The 18,934-nt window shown below is 43.2% G+C and overlaps 2 protein-coding genes and 2 long non-coding RNA genes across 4 annotated transcripts; 1 reads left to right on the top strand and 3 right to left on the bottom strand.

Annotated features, from left to right (window-relative positions):
- Positions 1-211: 211 nt before the first annotated feature.
- On the bottom strand, positions 212-3,522 carry LOC103629187 (uncharacterized). Its single transcript, XR_002263223.1, has 7 exons — positions 3,190-3,522; positions 2,441-2,926; positions 1,333-1,535; positions 938-1,228; positions 763-829; positions 544-658; positions 212-432 (listed from the first exon to the last, which is right to left on the bottom strand). It is a non-coding gene; the product is annotated as an uncharacterized lncRNA (long non-coding RNA).
- Positions 3,523-4,494: 972 nt separating this feature from the next.
- Positions 4,495-5,993, bottom strand: LOC103629186 (uncharacterized). Its single transcript, XR_002263222.1, has 2 exons — positions 5,855-5,993; positions 4,495-4,600 (listed from the first exon to the last, which is right to left on the bottom strand). It is a non-coding gene; the product is annotated as an uncharacterized lncRNA (long non-coding RNA).
- A 1,723-nt stretch (positions 5,994-7,716) lies between these two features.
- LOC103630947 (uncharacterized) lies at positions 7,717-8,351 on the top strand (the record flags this gene model as incomplete). Its single annotated transcript, XM_035960272.1, has 2 exons — positions 7,717-8,263; positions 8,326-8,351. Coding segments are annotated over 2 exons (573 nt in total), but the record flags the coding sequence as incomplete, so codon positions are not given.
- A 1,898-nt stretch (positions 8,352-10,249) lies between these two features.
- LOC109940384 (cytochrome P450 714C3) lies at positions 10,250-11,958 on the bottom strand. Its single transcript, XM_020539895.1, has 6 exons — positions 11,947-11,958; positions 11,681-11,765; positions 11,276-11,425; positions 11,124-11,158; positions 10,774-11,016; positions 10,250-10,678 (listed from the first exon to the last, which is right to left on the bottom strand). Exons 1-6 carry the CDS (start codon positions 11,956-11,958, stop codon positions 10,250-10,252), a joined length of 954 nt encoding a protein of 317 aa, XP_020395484.1.
- Positions 11,959-18,934: the final 6,976 nt, after the last annotated feature.

Raw genomic sequence — 18,934 nt, 5'->3', positions numbered from 1 at the left:
AAGAGATAGCAAATGGTAATCATACATAATATTGTTTTGCCAATTATGTTATATGTAATAAAAATCATAGAAAAAGATAAAATTGCTAAGAAGGTATGAAGAAAATTAAAATAGAATCAGATGTGAACCACCTCCACGATAACATGTCTTTACCAGAATATATTCGCATCACAAAAGAATATATGAATTACCAATCCAGTCTTGCGCCTCGTTTTGTTTAATAATTAATTTATAAAAGATGTGTTGTTGTCAAACAGTAGAGAGAACATAGAATCAGAAAATGGTTAGATAACTATAACAAAACTTCATATGCATGTTCTCAGGTTCAAGAGGGGCCAACAAGAGCATAGATTCCAGCGAAGAGAAGACCCACAGCGCCAGCAGTAGCCAGAGTGTAGCTCATCGTGTATAGTGGTTTATTCATTCGCATTCCTGAAAAAAGGAACATGAAAAAAAAATTGTTCAGTAAGTTCATCTCATCTCAAGCGCTCAGGATTAGGAGTAAGCAAGCGTGTGGTTGATCAGCGTTTGGTGAATACTTACCGACGAAGTCCATTACGAAGGCTAGAACAAAATTTAGCACGGTGCTCTGCAGTAGCCAGAGTGTAGCTCATGCTGAAGGAAGGGACCAACCAACTGGTGATTCTTCCTCGATGCTCTGCAGGTAAAATTTAGCACGGGGAGGGGAATGTAAGAATGTTTTACACAGCTAAAAAGGAACAATTTATCAACCTTAGTATCACAGACCAGCATTCATTATACCTCGAAATGTATAATTACATGCCCAAACTGGAGCCCGGTCAAGCAAGTGACAATCGCCATAACGGAGCTGAAACACGAGCAAGTGACAGTAAGAACTAACACTCGATTGGATATGAACTTGCATTGCAAGAAAGGCTTATGGGCAGCGACCAAAAGGAGCTAGTGAATCACTGACCTGAGGAGGCCTTCAGGATCAAATGGCGCCTGGCACCACGATGGAGCGTCAGGTGGAAGAGACCCATTCTCTGGATAATCTATATTGCATCCCTGCTGTAGTTTCTTATTTGAGCTTTGTGACAGGGGAGCAGAAAACTGAGATGTCCGTGTCGCATCGCATCCCATATCAAACCTTCGTGCACGCATAAACTGACCGTCTATAGAGGTGGTCGATCCCTAGGATCGTATGGTCGACCATTCTAATAGCGTTGCAAGCTGGTCCGGTGTCTCCTCTCACTCTGCATTTCACCTAACATATCCGAATGCAGCGTGAACGTTAGCGCTTCTTCTGTCTTGTGTACTGAACTTGTGAGGAGATAAGTAAAGAAGAATGCAGCGACAATTTGCACTTACAGAGAACGACTTCTCTATGGAACTGGAACCAGGGCCTGCTATCTGGTACTCCCAGTCTGGAACATATATGTCGTACAGAAGAATAGAGTACGCTATAGAAACTAAAATTTGTAGAGGACGACTGACCTCACTGATGGGAAGATCAAAAGTTGTTCTAGAAAAAACACCTTTACCTGCTTCAGTAGGTCCAAGAAGAGGAAAGCCTAAAACACAAAAAGTCAGAAATTGAAGATTAGTGGAGACGATTACAATGTTAGTGTAGACAATCCGCACAACCACGTCTAAACACCAGACCAGAGGCATTCCCAAACAACCCATAGTCGATTTCATGATTAGATGTTCATGTAGATTACCTAAACACACAATTAACTTAATTTCTCTAGTAAAATGGGACTGCCAGACTAAAACTCGACTACTAAACAGAAGAGAGGTTCCTGCAACATTTAAAAGATGCATAATATATAGCATGGAAGCCACTAAAAGTTTATTCAATATAAGTAAAACCAACCATGCTCCCACAAATTATGCTTCAAGTCTTATTCTGCAACCTGATCTATATAGTACCAGCGTCAAACATTAGAATTTAGGCAAACAAGTTAGCAAAAATAAATGTTGAAATTGTAAGTGCCAAACATATGTTTTTACAACTCTATGAAGGTTATAGTAAATAGTTTCTTTTTCGTCAATGATTTGGACTCTATACCAGACTCCTAGTGTTCTTCTATCTGCTAGTTATTTAATTACCAACACATGAATTTGTAGTTCCACATGCCGCCTCATAGTTCCATTTTAGATTAGAGAAACATAAATGTACTTAACCAAATGAAAATGAGAAACACACAAAAAACATTTTCTGGATTGTGTGCAGAAAAAATAAATTTTAGAGTCTTTCTGTATACCTTAGTGACTAAAATTCCAGAGTCTACAAAGTCCCTAAGTGTGATAAGGATCAAAGAACAAACAGAAAACAAAATAGGACAGACTGCACACCAATGGATTGGTGTAGACCTCTAATAAATCGTAATCGACGCACTGTTAACTTCATATACATTCTCTTAAAATCTTGCAGCCGAGTGGTGAAAATAAATGCAAAGCATGGCTTGCATACCTCCAGGGTAACCTCTATGTTGCATGGATGTCCAGGCAGGGCTCATTGACGTCGTAACTCCACATTATATGGCTACTCATGAATGCTGCCAAAACTCAGTAGACGACTTTTTTTATAGAATTTGGCTGACCTTCTCGTAGTTCCCGATGGATTGGATTGTGGGGTTGACAGAGAGTGGTTAGGCTGACTTACTGTTCCCTGGAGAGCGTCGATCCGGGGCGTCTGAATCGCCTTCCTTGGATAGCGTGGCGCGGACACAGATGGGAGTTCTTCATGGTGATGCCACAGAGACCGCCCTGGGATGGGAGCTTTTCTCGAAGTAAAATAGCGTACAATAGTTTCATGTGCTCATGATCATTTCAAGAGGAGAGGTAAAATAGCTCACAGCTACAATGTATGTTGGAGACGGAGCCGGAACCGACCCAGGCTTCCACCACATGGGGCCTCACATGTCCTGCACTGCAATTCTGCAAAGAAGTACCGCACCTGACGAAAACATTCATTCCAAGGACAAAACCATGAGATGGTATACAAGTTTAATGAAACTCAATCTCATTATAGAGGGGTTACATATGCCATATGTTTGGTGTAAGAATTGGCATCATGGAATTGATTAAAAAATCTTGTTTCAAGTGGCGAAAAGCTCAACCAAAACTGAGGCAGTAAAACCATTTCACTACAAGCTAACTGGTAGCTTAACCAAAACTGAAGGAGCGAAAACCATACAACACAAGTTCACTGGTACTAACCACTGGCAATGGGACACTCTTCGCTCTTCAGCCCCAGTTGCTGACTGAATACGTGACTTTGATAGGCTTACCCTCCAGTTTGGACTGATCCAACACAATAGCTATCTCGAGCGCCTCATCGTCTTGAAAATCAACATGACAAAAGCCATGGGAACCCCCAGTTCTTTTGTCAATGACGAACCTTACTAATGCAATCTTCGATGAGCTGAAGAAATCTCGCAAGTCATTTTCAATGACGTTCCATAAGAGATTACCAACATAAGCCGAGAGGCAGCCTTCGAACTTCTTGGGGTCAGTTTGGAACTCTACCACCTTTTCTTATTTGAGGTGGCCGTCACCCTGCACCTTTCAACCCTCAGATATCTACTACCACTGTACATGTAGTGTACACACACACCAGAGTATATCAGTGAAAACACACCAGAATATGACAAAAGGTACTGACAATTTGGCATCAAAGTTGAAACCACCAGGTGCAAGTCCACCCTGTTAAACAAAAATGCAGCAGCTTATATGAGTGCAACCAGGAAGTACATAGGCAAACTGTGGATTTGAGTAAAAAGGGAGAGCTGGTTCATGCCACTCACATTCTTAACTACACTTGACATAACCAAAGTAGCCTCTGCAATGTCTGTCATGAACTGATCTATGTCCCAACCTGTCCATATCGGTAAGGCAAGTTACTATGCATGCCTCATTTTTTATTTTTTCCTTTCTCTATAAAAGAATAAAGAAATGCATGTATGTTTCTAGTGTAACACAAATAATATCGGGTCATACGCTTATTAAAAAACAAAGGAGTTATATACAACAGTGACACATACCAACTTGAGGATCACCAGTGTTTGCATTGATATTTCCAAGCAGCCCATTAATCCGTGGTCTCCAATTCATGATGGCAGCTGCAAGTTTAACATGCAGTTCTTTAAGCTATTATTCAACTCAATTTAGGCAAGCAAAAAAACCTTACCTGTGTCCAGATAGAGTAGCATGGTTGCACTAAACATTAATCTTGAACTCTCCTATGTCACACAAGCTTCACTCACAGAATTTTGCTGACAATGTATTCACATTTCAAATTAAATCAGCTTCACTCACAGAATTTTCTAACCCATGGAACTTGCCCCATTTGCACTAAGCATTAGCCAGCTAGTTCCGTATTATAAACCGTTTCTCATTTAACACTACAGATGTTTTTCATTGAACATATTTTACACCACAAAATACCCTACACCTACTTCCCCCTGCACGCACACACATACACACTGAAAGTGATAACAAAGCCTCAGCTGAAGTAAGAGTACAGCGCATGAGTCATAAAGTACATAAATAATACTTGTCTTACCCTGCTGATCGGCTCTTGTCCATTGACCGTCTGCCTATCATGAGCTCCAGCAGCACCACCCTAAAGCTGCACACATCGCTCTTGGATGTCAAGTGACCTGGAAATGGTACTTCTTCAGAATTCTGTTTATGCATGCAAACTACTTTAGTATGGTACTCTTCCATTACCAGCATGGTACTCGTTCAGTTTGGTAGCTTGAATGGCATCCAAGTCCAGCAAACAAGGAAATTCAACCTAGTGCCACCTCAGTATCATGCTTCTGTGACCACTTAATATAGCAACAAACTTAAAAGCTAGTGCACAACCTAGAGTGCACATGGGAACCATAAATATTCATATGTTGTGCAGATATAACACCTCTGCATACAGGCTGCGTCTTTTTTGTCAAATCACTACGATGTTTACTATTGCAATGAAAAAACTTTTAATCTGATTAGCAGTGTTGGAGCCCATTTGGAATGAATGAATTCTCTGAAACTACTAATTGGGTATTTTCCTCAATGATAGATCTGTTTGTCTGATTAGGACCTAACCAACTAACCCCATGCTTTTCTACTCCTACTTACTATTGTAGCTTTTGACTCGGGGAATTAGAAAGCACATCCCAATTCATTTGTTCAAATTGCTCGTGGCAATGTTTTCTACTCCTCTATTTTTTCACATTTTATTGCTCATAAATATTGTACCGTTTTATCTAGGTATATACATATAGCTTCACCTTATTTGCTTATGCATATTATAAGATGCACTTACTAACATATTCACTAAACTGTCCTAAAACAATTACAATACTGATGACAAGAGATACAGTCAACTACCACAGATGTATATACCTATAGGTTCAACCTATTCACTGCATTATAAGGGCCAGGTTATCTCCTGCTAAGCGTATGGCAAATCTAGTTATTAGTGTAGCTATGGACTGCATTATAAGGGCCAGGTTATCTCCTGCTAAGCGTCGGACATTTAGCGCATCAACTAAGAGCCTTGTACCAAGCCCTCCATTAAATCTGTATATGTGTATTAGAAAATAAACAATAAGAAATAAGAAGTCTTTATCGTACCTGGAATTTGAGACGTAGTCAAACCAAGAAATTTCCTAGCGCACAATGCTTTGAAATGACAAGGCACGAATACGCTCTACCAAGCCCTCCATTAAATCTGTTATGTTTTTCTAGACAGGCAAACAAATCAGCCTTCAAAATCAGTATTACCAAGCACGTAGCCAAATACCGTAAAAGAAAATCAAAGCAAAATGTAGCAAAATAAATAAAGTAAAGCTTAACATGATTTTAGAGAACATAATAATATGATATTTACCTCAAGCTCATTGGCTAGATTAGTATGTTTGTTTCTAAGAGCTTCCATTATGTCTTTTGTACCATCGAATGCGCTTGTCGCAGAAGTTACCCAGGACAGCAGAACCATGTGTCTCAATTTCTCGACCATCTCCACCTACCTGCTTTCAAGAAGCAACTATATTGCAGGGACCAAATGTAGGTTGCCTGAATACCAGTGCAACTGGCAGCCATGGCGAGAGCATCTCTAAACAAAGCAAAGCAAAGCAAGCAACCATGACAGGTCTCACAAGCACCATAACTTATAAGCAGCAGCAGGTGGAGCTCATCGCCACTGGATTTATCAACCTGAAATAAGCAGATGAAGACAAATCACACAAATAAGATACATATCACCCTGAGTATTACTACTTGTCACTGTAACATATGGTGAATTATACACCAAAAAGATGAGGTGCATGAGTAATTCTAGTCATCAGTTACAGAAACATGAAAAGATGTTTATGTCTGGTAGACAAACAGTTTACACAATTACACTTAGAAACCAACACAAAGCGGCCAACCCATAACAACAATGATCCCTGTAGCTTTTAAGCCATCAATATATACAACAATATGTCTGTGCATTGCTCCTACTTGTTAGATGGTTTCAAGCCCATGCAAAAGTTGTTATAGACTTCAGATATTTGGCATTCAGAAATCAGAACAAAACTTCAGGTCAGATCTTATATATCCTAAGTGTGTATGGCACCAAAAACATTTTTTAAAGGCCAATCATGTTTTCCAATCATGTTTTGCAATAATGATTTGCGCACATAAAGGGATAAGAAAACAGGTTTATATTTTATCAAAAGAAAAAAAGGTAGACCTAAGAAATAGTGACATGAGGCCTCTATATCCCAAAAACACTTGGAATGCACCTCCAATTATTATAGCTCCCTGCAGGTGCTTCATTATGTGTTTAGAAATCTGCAATGAAATGCAAATTGTTAAGCTCAGTCAGGACTGCTAGTAGAAAACAAACAAGCCTTGCATGACTAAAACATTTGCCATGTTCTAGGCATGCAACAACATAAGACACAGAAATTTGTGCATACATTATCATTGATCCCAAAGAATTCTTGTGAGTTGATGATCGCAAGGGCAGGAGCCAGGTATACAAAGGATGGACCCTGCACAAGTGGATAGTCTCGTTCCAACAAACATGTGCAGCAATGTAGTCACCCCGGTGACGAGCAACATTGTGGATACCACTGCCGCCATGTCATCCTGACCAAAACACGACCAAATATAACCTAGTATTCAGTAAGAAACCCAATAAATCAGTAATAGTGCCCGAGATACAACAAATTCAATTCCAGAACTCACAGTCGAGCCACCCATAGCAGGGACCATCACGAGAGGAATCAGGATCATTGAACCAACCATGGAAATATAATGCTGGAATCCGTATACCACCAGAGGAACTGCAACGCAGCTTAAAACCAATTAAATCAATGCACCGCCCATCATTACCCATAGCACACATCGCCCGTGCACATTTCTATTTCTCCGTCGTGTACTCACATATTCCTGGAGTGTCACGGAGGTTGTACTTCACATGAGCCAGCTTCTCCGGCGCCTCCTCCTCCTCCTGTAGCTGTGGAAGCGAAGGCGCGGCTGTCTGCCCATTCGGCCTTCCGCTATCGAGTCCCTCCTCCTCGTCCTCGCTTGAGGAGGCGGCGGTGGGGGATGCTGCCGCTCGCCATCTCCCGCGGCGGCCGGAGGGGCCGGGAGGGTGGAGCTGGGCCGGGCCGGCGGGCACGACTCCAGATCGGAAGGGGCCTCAACGGGGAGAGGGAGGGGGGCCCGACTGGAGTTGTGGGCGGAAGACGGAGGCAGTGACTCGCCACGCTGCCGAGGTCGGAGTCAGTGGCCTCCACCGTGGGCCTAGTGTCACGGTCCGGCAGCCGCAGCGCGAGCTCGAGCTCAAGCGGCAGCAGCAGCGGGTGCGTGAGCCGGAGCCAGTCGTCCAAGAGCGCCTCCTCCGACCACGGCGCAGGGGCGCCTCCGCCGCGGCGCTCGCTGTCGAGCAGCCTGTTCTACGCGCACCCGAGCCCGTCGCCGCGGCTGCGCTCGGCGCGCCCGCGCCGCAGCACCGGGTCCGCGCATCCCGCCGCGGCGGAGTGGGGCCTGTTTCGCTTCCACCTCGGCGTCGTCGGCGCCCCGGACGTGTACCCGCCGCCGCCGCGCCCCGCGGCCGATGCCAAGGTCGCCGCCGCAGCGAGGGGCGGCGGCAGCAGGAGCGCGCGGTTCGAACAGGTGGCCGCCGCCGTCGACAGGATCGGAGCGGGGCAGTTAGGTGAGAGAGGGGCGTGGGGAGGAGGGATGGATCGGGGGAGCCGGTGCTCGCGCGAGGCGTGGGCGTGTTTCGGCGTTGGTTGCTGCGGGCGTTGCATCCGACGGACGATGAAACAGAGTCATGGATGGACGGTTGAGATCATTGGAAGGCAGAACGAGAAAAGGCAGGCTACCCTTAGAGCCTTAATAAGTAGTATAGATTATAAGATGTGTATCTAGACATAGTGTGTATCTAAGTGCATAGTAAAAGCTATGTTTCTAGAAAAGGCAAAATGTATTATAATTCGGAATGGATGTAGTAGTATTTGTGATTTTGATAAGCAAAATAGTTAGACTAATCGCTGTCCTTTTGTTTCACACCCTACGTGTCACTACACAGTGTACACACGGAATGTAATTGTGTATGTAAGACAGGTCATGACACACATGCAAATAGGAAAAATATAACGCGCAGATAGGGTTTGGTGAGAAATTGCATGATATCATAGGAAATAATAAAAAGGTATTAATCATAAAAGGTAAAACAAAGAATATTTCATTCAAGGACATGGCAGATAAGCTCATATATTCAAGTTAGCACACCATGGAATTATAAGTTGTCGTGTGTTTTAACTTTGAACCATAAGAAAGTTAAATACCAATGTCATTCCCATAAGCCTTTACATTGAAATTAGCTATGCCCAATTGTACGAGAAACAAGATAGTTGTTTAGGGTCAAGGTTTATGAAGAAGTCAGTAGATCTGTGTTTCAGGATGGAGAATTGATAATGGCCAAATTGTAAAGAAAAATTGAACAGACCTCTGCTTACATAAACAAGCAAACATAGAGATAAATAAAAACATGTTACCTATAAGTTGTCGAATGCCATATACGAACTGTACCATCTTCAGATCCAGTAATGATTATAGGGAGCTCAGGATGGAAACAAACATCAGAAATATTATGTGTATGCCCTTCAAGTGTCTGAACACAGCTCTTCGTCTGGTAATCCCAGACCTATTTTGCCATAAAGCACACCACCTTAGGACTGGATAGAATAATCAAACACTCAAAACATACAGCTGAGTACAAAATTGTACCTTTGCGGTGGAGTCATCAGAACCAGTAATCAAATAGGGCCTATCACCACCAGTGAAGTAGTCAACACAGTTGACACCCTTTTGATGCCCATCAAGTGTGAAGTTTGGATCTGGAGAACCCAAACTCCATATCTGCAGTTCAAAGTAAGAAGTATAAATGAACAAGATCACATCATGAGTCGCAGTTAACATCTCGCTGCATAATATTGCAGAACAAATAGTATTGTGGAAAGTAACAATCAAGTCTATAAAGAAGCAAGAAAAAAACTTTACAGAACAAATAGTATTGTGGAAAGTAACCTTCTGGATTTGATACTCACTGATAATCCTTCTATTTTGACTTCTATATAGTATATACCATATCATGTTTATTTTAATCCTATGAAAAGAAGGTAGAAACTTTCAGGGGGGAAATGTTTCCATTTGTCTTGTGAACGTGCTAATGTCTAATTACTCTGGTGATCCAGTCCCTCCTAAAAAATGTTTTCAGCTTACCATTCCTGACAAATTTAGTGGTAGTCTAGTTATACATAGCTTATGATTTTTTATAAATTTACCATTAGAAGCATGCTAACCCATGTGCACCTCACACTAACCCGCCTAACATGGGAATTAGATCATAAAGGAATATTCTCTGTAATTGAAACCTATTCTCTGTACTCATAAAGGAGGATTGTATAAATGTACTCAGATCATGAAACCTATTCTCTGTAATTGTCAGGATGTAGCTACCATCATTTTCACATTTAAAGATGTGATTATCTAGTACTAAACCATGCGAGTAAATTTCAGTTACAGAGAATTGGCAAGCTGGGTCTTGTATAAGTGCCGCATAGTTAAGAAATACAAAGTAACAAATGTACTCAACTCTATGGAGCACAGAAAATTATAGAAGGAAAATATGTGATTGAGTTCTCGACCGTCACAATAACAAACTTATAAATGGAAGCGGTAGCACCAGGCACAGCCACACATACCGAATCCGATGCTTGGTGGATCATGCTAGCCTTGTCACCACAAGAGGCATGCCGGACTCCGGCTCAATGGTCAACCGAAACACCGGGGAGTGCTGGTACCCAGGCGACACCGAGAACGAGAACTTGCTCAGCAGGCGCGCAAGAACAACCTTCAGCTTCGCCATTGCCAGGTTCTGCCCGGTGCACAGCCTCGGCCCGTACCCGAACGACATGTACATGTGGGCTGGCTTGCACGCCGCGGCAGCTCCGTTCGCTAACCGGTCTGGACGAAACTCGTTAGCGTCTGGACCCCAGGCTTCCATGTCCAGGTGCAGCACTGAGATGGCTACTTGGATGATGGTGCCGCGAGGGACGTCGACTCCACCAAGACTGATGCCTGTCAGGGCCTCACGCATGATCAGTGACCCCGAAGGGTACAGCCGGAGAGTCTCTTGTATCACCATTGTAAGCTTCAAAAGATTTTTTTAATGCCACTGTTAGTTAGTGTGCGTCACCAAAAGAATGATTTGTTTGTAGCCACACGAACCAGGAGAGAGTCTCTTACTATTTTCAGCTGACGAAGGACGTCGATGTCCATCGCTGTCTGTCCACGACACACTTCTAGGACCTCAGCCCGAGCACGATCCTGCCAGTCTGGGTGTGCAGCAAGGAGCATCAGGCACCAGGTGGCAGTGACCGCTGTAGTTTCGTGCCCAGCAAAGTAGATGTTCTTGCAATTGTCGACGATGAAATCTTCAGGGGCACTGCAGTAGCTGGGGCTCTGGTTTGCACCATCCAACTGATGAACCTAGTAGTTGAATACAAAGAATAATAGCAGGGATGAACTGAACATACGAGGCTTTAGAAAAAATGGATCATGATCCAAACCAAAAAAACAAGAACCGACACATTTACTGAGACTATAAAGATCGTTTTTAATTCCTGATTTGCTAGAACAATGCATATGGAAAAACAAAGCTTCACAATTTAGTATTGTACTCTCATGTATCAACCAAACAACTAATGCCTTTTGTTTGTAAGTATTTATCTATTTTCACAAATCATACCTTTTGTTTGGAAGTCTTTATCTGTTTTCACGAAACCAACAACTAATGCCCTTGCCCTTGGCAATGCAGCTGACCACTCCTCACTTGTAAGATTTGGAGGAATAGCAGCCAAGACATTGTTTAAAAGGCTCTCCTTTGTGTATATGGCAGCTGCAGGCCCGCAATTACGGATAAAATAAAAATGGATGTTTAAAAGGCCCTCCCGCAGTCACTGATAAAATACCCCAGACCAAGGCAGCCATTTTCATTTGAACCCCAAGAATACAGATCGCAGCTATCTATCAAAACATCAGCACATAATTTTCAAAATTTTATGACAAGTTAACAACTGAAAATTTGCCTGGTAGAAGAAAAGAAATCATAAGCAACAGGAGGAAGCGAGGCAACAGAAACAAACAAACAAACCTGTCCACTCGTTGCTCTTTGTGAAATCAATGCCAACAATAAGATTTGATGATTCAAGTCCTGCTTGAGCTAGAGCATTAGTAACCTGCAAAAGGGGAAGGTTTGGTCTTTTAGAAAGATAGTCAAGGCGTAGCATAACTGAAGTGAAATGTGCCCAACCGAGCAACTCTAACCAAACACAAATGCCTTCAATAATGCCAAGTTGCCAACCTTACAAAAAAATACTGCCTATTCTTCCAATGAGCTGTGAGCACTGACCAATCTACTTTCGCGTGCATGAATCCTTCATGATTCATGAACAGTAATTGATGGTTGACTAACAAATAGAACCACAATGTTCTATATCAGAATCTGCAGCGCCTCCCATCGCTTGACCAACGATGGGGCATCCTAATTCTCCTCTGAAATTTTAATCGACTGCAGATTGAGAAACTACGAAGCACAGATCGGACATGTTCCTTAAACTTGGTTGCCATACAAGGCGCAAGCAAGCGAACGGTGAGTTCAGATTGAGCCGATCCACTGCTTCCACTGTACGCTACGATTTACCCAATGACACAGCAAACGCCCTGGACGGGGTTCCTTGCACCGCCCTTCAGCGGCAGCGGCGCGGCTGTTGCCACCGTGAGAGGCGACGCACCTGGTGTTCATTCTGGTCTGGGCGAACGGGTTCTTCGTCCACGCCCTGAGGTGGCCGTGGCCATGGGCGGCGATCTCCTCCCGCGCACCCCTCGTCGTCGCTGCGCCAAGACCGCTCTTCTCGTCGGGGAGGGAGTGGTCGCGCGGTGGGGCCCCGGCCTCGTGCGATGACGACGACACGCGCCGTGGCTGCGAGTGTCGAGGAGGCGGCTAGGGGAGGGAGTGGTGGCGTAGCGGCGATGTGGCCTCGTGCGACGATAGCGGCGCGTGCCGCGACTGTGGGGGTCGAGGAGGCGGCGAGGGGGTGTCCCGAAGCCGAAGGTGGGACGAAGTGGTGGCGCGGCGGGGGCACGACCTCCGCGCGACTCAGGCTCGGCCGAGACAGCCGCCGCGCCGATGGAGGGAGGGAGTAGGCGAGGTCCTCCGGCTCCCGATGCAGGAAGGACGAAGGGGAGCTTGCGGACGTCGGCAAAGTGCAGGAATGGTCAAAGAAGTGGAGGTCATGGAGATGGAGGCTGCGGTAGTGGAGCTGACCGAGGGTTGGGCGTGCGGACGGAGGTTGCCGAAGAAGACTGCTGCGGCCGCTGGAGTATGGGCCGCCCGAAACGTATGGGCCGCACTAAAAATTCAGCCCAGAACGCTTGTACTGCTGTGTTGTTGTGTCTTGCAAAGAAATTAGTACCATACTGGCTAGTAAAGGAGACATAGAGCCGCTTATAAGCGTTGGCTCGGACCCAACAATAAGAACTCTGCTGTTGTGTGTTTAGTGGCTGAACTGTTCATATTCAACTCGTGAGTATGTGAAATTTTTTGCTGGCCCTGTCGAGGGGGCGCACGTAGATAGCAGAACGGCAGAACATGTCAGAGGCAGAACACGTAGAGGCAGACTACTATTGCTTACTTAATAAGTAGTAGAGATATATACTATATGTATTTAGAGCCCTGGGTTCTATTTAGCTTAAGGAAGCCCCAGCCAAATATGAACGCACGTGCATTTACAGCCGACTGACTTTTCAGTTTCCATATATATACTGACGTGCTCCGCCATTAGCTCATTTTCTCCCGGTCTCAGTTTCCATAACCGCAAAACCCCAACCTCGCCGCGACTCCGGGAATCTCCGTCGACTCAACCATCCCCGACGACTCCGCTCCCCTCGCCGCTCGTTGTCGATCCAGTCGCAATCGGCAGTTGAGCGGCGCCTCCCCGGTGTCCCCAATCCGCGCTCCAATATTCCCGCCGCTGCGTCAGGAGACGGGAGTCCAGACCGGAGAAAACCTCAGTTTCTCCGCCGACGCGTCTCCTTTCTCGCTCTCTGCCGACCCGACTGCTTCCACGTTCTCCACCATCTTCCACATTCGCCGCCGTCAACGGGTACCGCTCCAACTGGTAGCCCTTCCGCAACCATCTACGGTGTGTTCTTCCCAACCCTAGCTCGCGCACATTTCATTGGATCGACTGCAACTGTCAATAAATGTGTTGTTTTTTGTTCATACTGTATTGTGTGGATTACGACGAGGGTGAAAAATATTTATGCAGTTGATTTATTACATTTACGCACATTTACACAGTTGGTTACACACATTTTCACAGTTGGTTACGCTCATTAGAATACATGTTTATGCATATCAGTTAAAGTTTTTTTTTCAATAGATGATGTTCAATTGGTAATTGAGTGGTCAGCTAGTTGTTTTTGTGACTGCATACATTTATTTATTCCATTATTTTATAGTTAATACATTATTTATGATTATAAAATAGGGCAGAACATGTATGCTCGCGCACATGTATTGTTTTATTGAATCATATCCAGTTTTTTATTATTATAAAACAGACATTATTTATTACACTAGTTCACAGTTAATACAACTTGTTTATAGCAAGTTTTGTTTTGCTCAAACATATTTAGTTTCTTATGATTATAAAATAGGGCAGAACATGTATGCAATTGATTGTTGTAAAGAAGAAGTCAATTAGTTGTTTTTGGTAGAGTATATTTTTTATTCAGAATTTATTATCTGGTTAGTGATATGCAATCATTTATGTATTCATTAGTCTATAGTTAATACATTAATGTTTTACTACAAGCTTGGTTTTTTTGAAACATATTGAGATTTTTATGATTGTATAACAGGCCAGAACATGTATGCAACTAGTTGTTTTTCATGTATGTATCTGTATGCAGCTGTGTTTTTTCATGTATGCAACTTTATGCAAAATGAGTTTCATGTATGCAACTGTATGCAACATATTCAGTTTTTTATGACTGTAGAACAGGACAGAACATGTATGCAATTGTGTTTCATGTATGCAACTGTATGCAACTTTATGCAACATATTCAAATTTTTATGATTGTAGATCAGGTCAGAACATGTATGCAACTGTGTTTAGTAAATGAGCAGTCATCTAGTTGTTTTTCATAGAGTATATTATTTATATAAAATTTCATATATGTTTAGTGCATACATTTATGTATTTCAGATGATTATAGCTAATACATTATTGGTTACAACAAGGTCTGTTTTTATTGAAACATATTCAGTTTTTCCTTATGATTGAACAGGTCAGTATATGTATGCAAATGTAAATAGAGAACAATATATTCAGATGTTATTGAGACATTATTATTGCCATGCAAAATTTATACAGAGTGCTTTTATGCTTGGTATTTAAAACAACTAGGTTCATTGATTCAATCATACCACACAATAAATACATATGCATATCCAACAGTCTAATTTTTACAATATTGTGTATTATGTATGCAGCTTTTAATTTAAAAAAATGAAGCACGTGGACCGTCCTCCAAATAACCCCAAACGTATAACAATTCAGTCAAGCCAGGAGTGTTTCAGTGTTGACATTCCGTCCGCAGAACAGTCTAATCCATGTCCAGAAGTTGGAAATCCTCCAAATGTTGACAGTCAAAATTTGATCAATGAAACAGTACAACTTGATTCTGATGAAGATGACTTCATGCCAGCTCTGAAGAAGCGTAATGTTTCTGAAAGCCATACAAGAGTTTTAAGAAAAGTTGTGACAAAGAGGATTAAACATGAGGAGCTACCCCGACAGGTTAGTGTTATGCATACCCAACAAACAATTTCATATTTGTAAGGTTCTGAATATTTTTTTTGATAATAACAAAATTATTTCATGTTTTATATTGTGTAACAGAGGCTCAATGTGAGGTGCAACCCTCAAGATGTCATTGCAAGCATTAACATTTTGAATAAAAGACAACGTGAGGCTATAAGACGTAAAGGTTTCTCTAACATTCTTGATATGACAGTAGATGCGCTGTGTAGTAGATCACACCTTCAATGGTTGATGGACAAGCTGGACCCCAAGGACATGACAATTTGTCCTCGTCCAGGAAAGGAACTAAAGATCACAAAGGACATTGTTCATCTTGTCCTTGGTGTACCAAATCATGGCGGTGGTAAACCATTAGGGATTGATGAAGCAGTTGCAGCAAGCAACTTGAGGGCAGAGCTTGGTTTGGCTAAAGACGAGTTCAATGTGACATTTCTACAAGATCGTTTAAGGAAAGGCAAGGATGATGACCTTACAATCAGATGTTTCTTCCTCATTTTATTCAACCGTCTGTTGTTTCCAACTGCTAGCTGGGGCATAACATATCATGAGGTGCTTCTAACAGAAGAAATGCACCGTTTCCATGAGACCGACTGGTGCCAGTTGATTTTTAATGATCTCTGTGAAGCTGCGAAGAAGTGGCACAACCGAATCACCACAAATGTCTCCACGACTATATACAGATGCTCCATTGTTATCCTTGTAAGTATAGTGTTTTTCCTTATGTACATTTATTGCATTTTTGGTTGCTCACTGTGGGTAGTTATGTAACATGTTTTATGATGTTGGTTATGTTTACTTACATAGCTATTGAACATTGTAATTCGTTTATGTAGTTGTATTACTTGGATCACCTGCATGCAGCCGCTGCCCCTCAAAATAAGATTGGCACACCTCGCATTAAATTCTTTGATAAGAATATCATAAAAGCTTTGACCAAAGCTGACAAGAGGAAGGTACGCCATGGGGCTGAACCTTTCGGACATTGTGAAGTAAGTTATTCATATTTACACAGTTGGTTACGCACATTTACACAGTTAGTTACGCACATTCACTTTAATTTTATTTTTAGTTCCGAAGCTCGACCGAGACATGCTATTCAGTTGGACCTAAGATCGATCGCCAATCCGAGGCAAGTTTATGATGTATTATATACATAGTTTATGAATATTTATGGAACAAATGGAATAGGAAGGTGGACATGGATTCTTATTAATTTTGTTGAACAACCAGCCGGAGTGCAGGACCAACATTTTTGATGCACCGCGCCCTGCCCCAACGCCTCGGCCCACTTTTAACATCCAACTGCCATCGATCAAAGAGATGATGTCAAGTAAGATCAACGATCTCCCACCTTGTCATCGATCTAAATTCACAGACATTCTTGCTGCATATGACTTGGAGGTTGACAAGTCATGCATAGCCATAAAAGATAGCATTGACAAAATTATTGAGAAGCAATACGACATAGCAGACAAGTTTATAGAGTTGATCGACGAGGTACTATGTGCCGAGTCTGATAATTTAGAAAACGAGACAGATGAGCCACAACATCCGAGGAATTCGGCTGATTCAGCAGGTCAGTCATACAATTATCCCTTGTCATTTATTCAGAACCTTTAACTGTCTACATGTGCATACAGTTTTTTTATACGTACAGTTAACATCATTTGTTTTTTTCAAGTATACACAGCAACATTTGATCTATAATGCAAGTTTTGACATATATTATTTTTAATATAATTGTGTACAAGGACACACTGTTCATGCCACCCAACCCACACCCGATATGCCATCCCAAGCTTCGCAGCTCGAGACCCAGCTGGGTGGTACTCAGTTTGAAGAAATTCATGAAAGACAACAGCATATCCGTAGAGTGTTGGAGACTTGTCCCGACGAATCGGATGTCGTTACAGGTCAACAGGTAATATATCCAACTCCAATACCTTTTTTTACTCATCATACGTACATTGTTTGCATATTACTTTTTAGCAGTATACGAACCACAATTTTTTGTCAACAGGATTTCTGTTTTGATGTTCGAAACAACAATTTGAGGAACACAAATATCACACCTCAAACCACACCAGCTTGCACCCTGAAAGGGAATTAGGCTTACACCTAGCTCCTAAATGATTTTGGTGGTTGAATTGCCCAACACAAATATTGGACTAACTAGTTTGCTCTAGTGTATAAGTTATACAGGTGCAAAAGGTTCACACTTAGCCAATAAAAAGACCAAGTGTTGGGTTCAACAAAAGAGCAAAAGAGCAACCGAAGGCTCCTCTGGTCTGGCGCACCGGACAGTGTCCGGTGCACCAGAGGACTTCAACTCAAACTCGTCGCCCTCGGGAAAATCCAGAGTCAGCGCGCTAAAATTCACCGGACTGTCCGGTGTACACCGGACAGTGTCCGGTGCTCATTTGAGACGCGGCTCAGGAACTCGCCAGTCTCGGGAATTCGCGAAGGCTGCTCCGCTATAATTCACCGGACATGTCCGGTGTGCACCGGACTGTCCGGTGCATCCTCGGGGCAACGGCTACTTCGCGCCAATGGTCACCTGCAGGCGCATTTAATGCGCGCCAGAAGCGCACAGTCGTCAGGCACGCGGAGCAGGCGCACCGGACACTCTACAGTACATGTCCGGTGCGCCACCGGACATCAAGGCGGGCCCAGAAGTCAGAACCCCAACGGTCGACCCAACGGCTATTTGGTGACGTGGCTGTCGCACCGGACATGTCCGGTGTGCACCGGACTGTCCGGTGCACCATACGACAGACAGCTCCACCAACGGTCAAGTTTGGTGGTTGGGGCTATAAATACCCCAACCACCCCACCATTCATTGCATCCAAGCATTCCAACCTTCAACATTCAATACAAGAGCTAGCAATCCATTCCAAGACACATTCAAAGCCTCCATCTCTCCAAGTTTCACAATTGAGAAAAGAGATCATTAGTGATTAGTAACTTGAGAGAGAAAGTGATCCGTGTGTTATTTGTCGCTCTTGTCGCTTGGTTTTTGCAATCGTGCTTTCTTTCAATCTTCATTGCGATCAAACTCACTTGTAATTGAGGCAAGAGACACCAATCTTGTGGTGATCCTTGTGGGAACTTTGTGTTCCAAGCATTTGAGAAGAGAAAGCTCACTCGGTCCGAGGGACCGTTTGAGAGAGGGAAAGGGTTGAAAGAGACCCGGCCTTTGTGGCCTCCTCAACGGGGAGTAGGTTTAAAAGAACCGAACCTCGGTAAAACAAATCCGCGTGTCTCACGTCATTATTCGCTTGCGATTTGTTTTGCACCCTCTCTCACGGACTCTATTATATTTCTAACGCTAACCCGGCTTGTAGTTGTGATTATTCTTGAGAATTTCAGTTTCACCCTATTCACCCCCCTCTAGGCGACTTTCAATTGGTATCAGAGCCCGGTGCTTCATTTGAGCCTAACCGCTCGAAGTGATGTCGGGAGATCACACCAAGAGGGAGATGGAGACCAGCGACAAGCCCACTACGAGCCATGGGA

The sequence above is a fragment of the Zea mays genome, chromosome 6 (assembly GCF_902167145.1).
Source record: "Zea mays cultivar B73 chromosome 6, Zm-B73-REFERENCE-NAM-5.0, whole genome shotgun sequence".
NCBI classification, from domain to species: Eukaryota; Viridiplantae; Streptophyta; class Magnoliopsida; order Poales; family Poaceae; genus Zea; species Zea mays.
The sequence above is the reverse complement of the archived record's forward strand: the minus strand, read 5'-3'. Positions and strand labels throughout refer to the sequence as shown.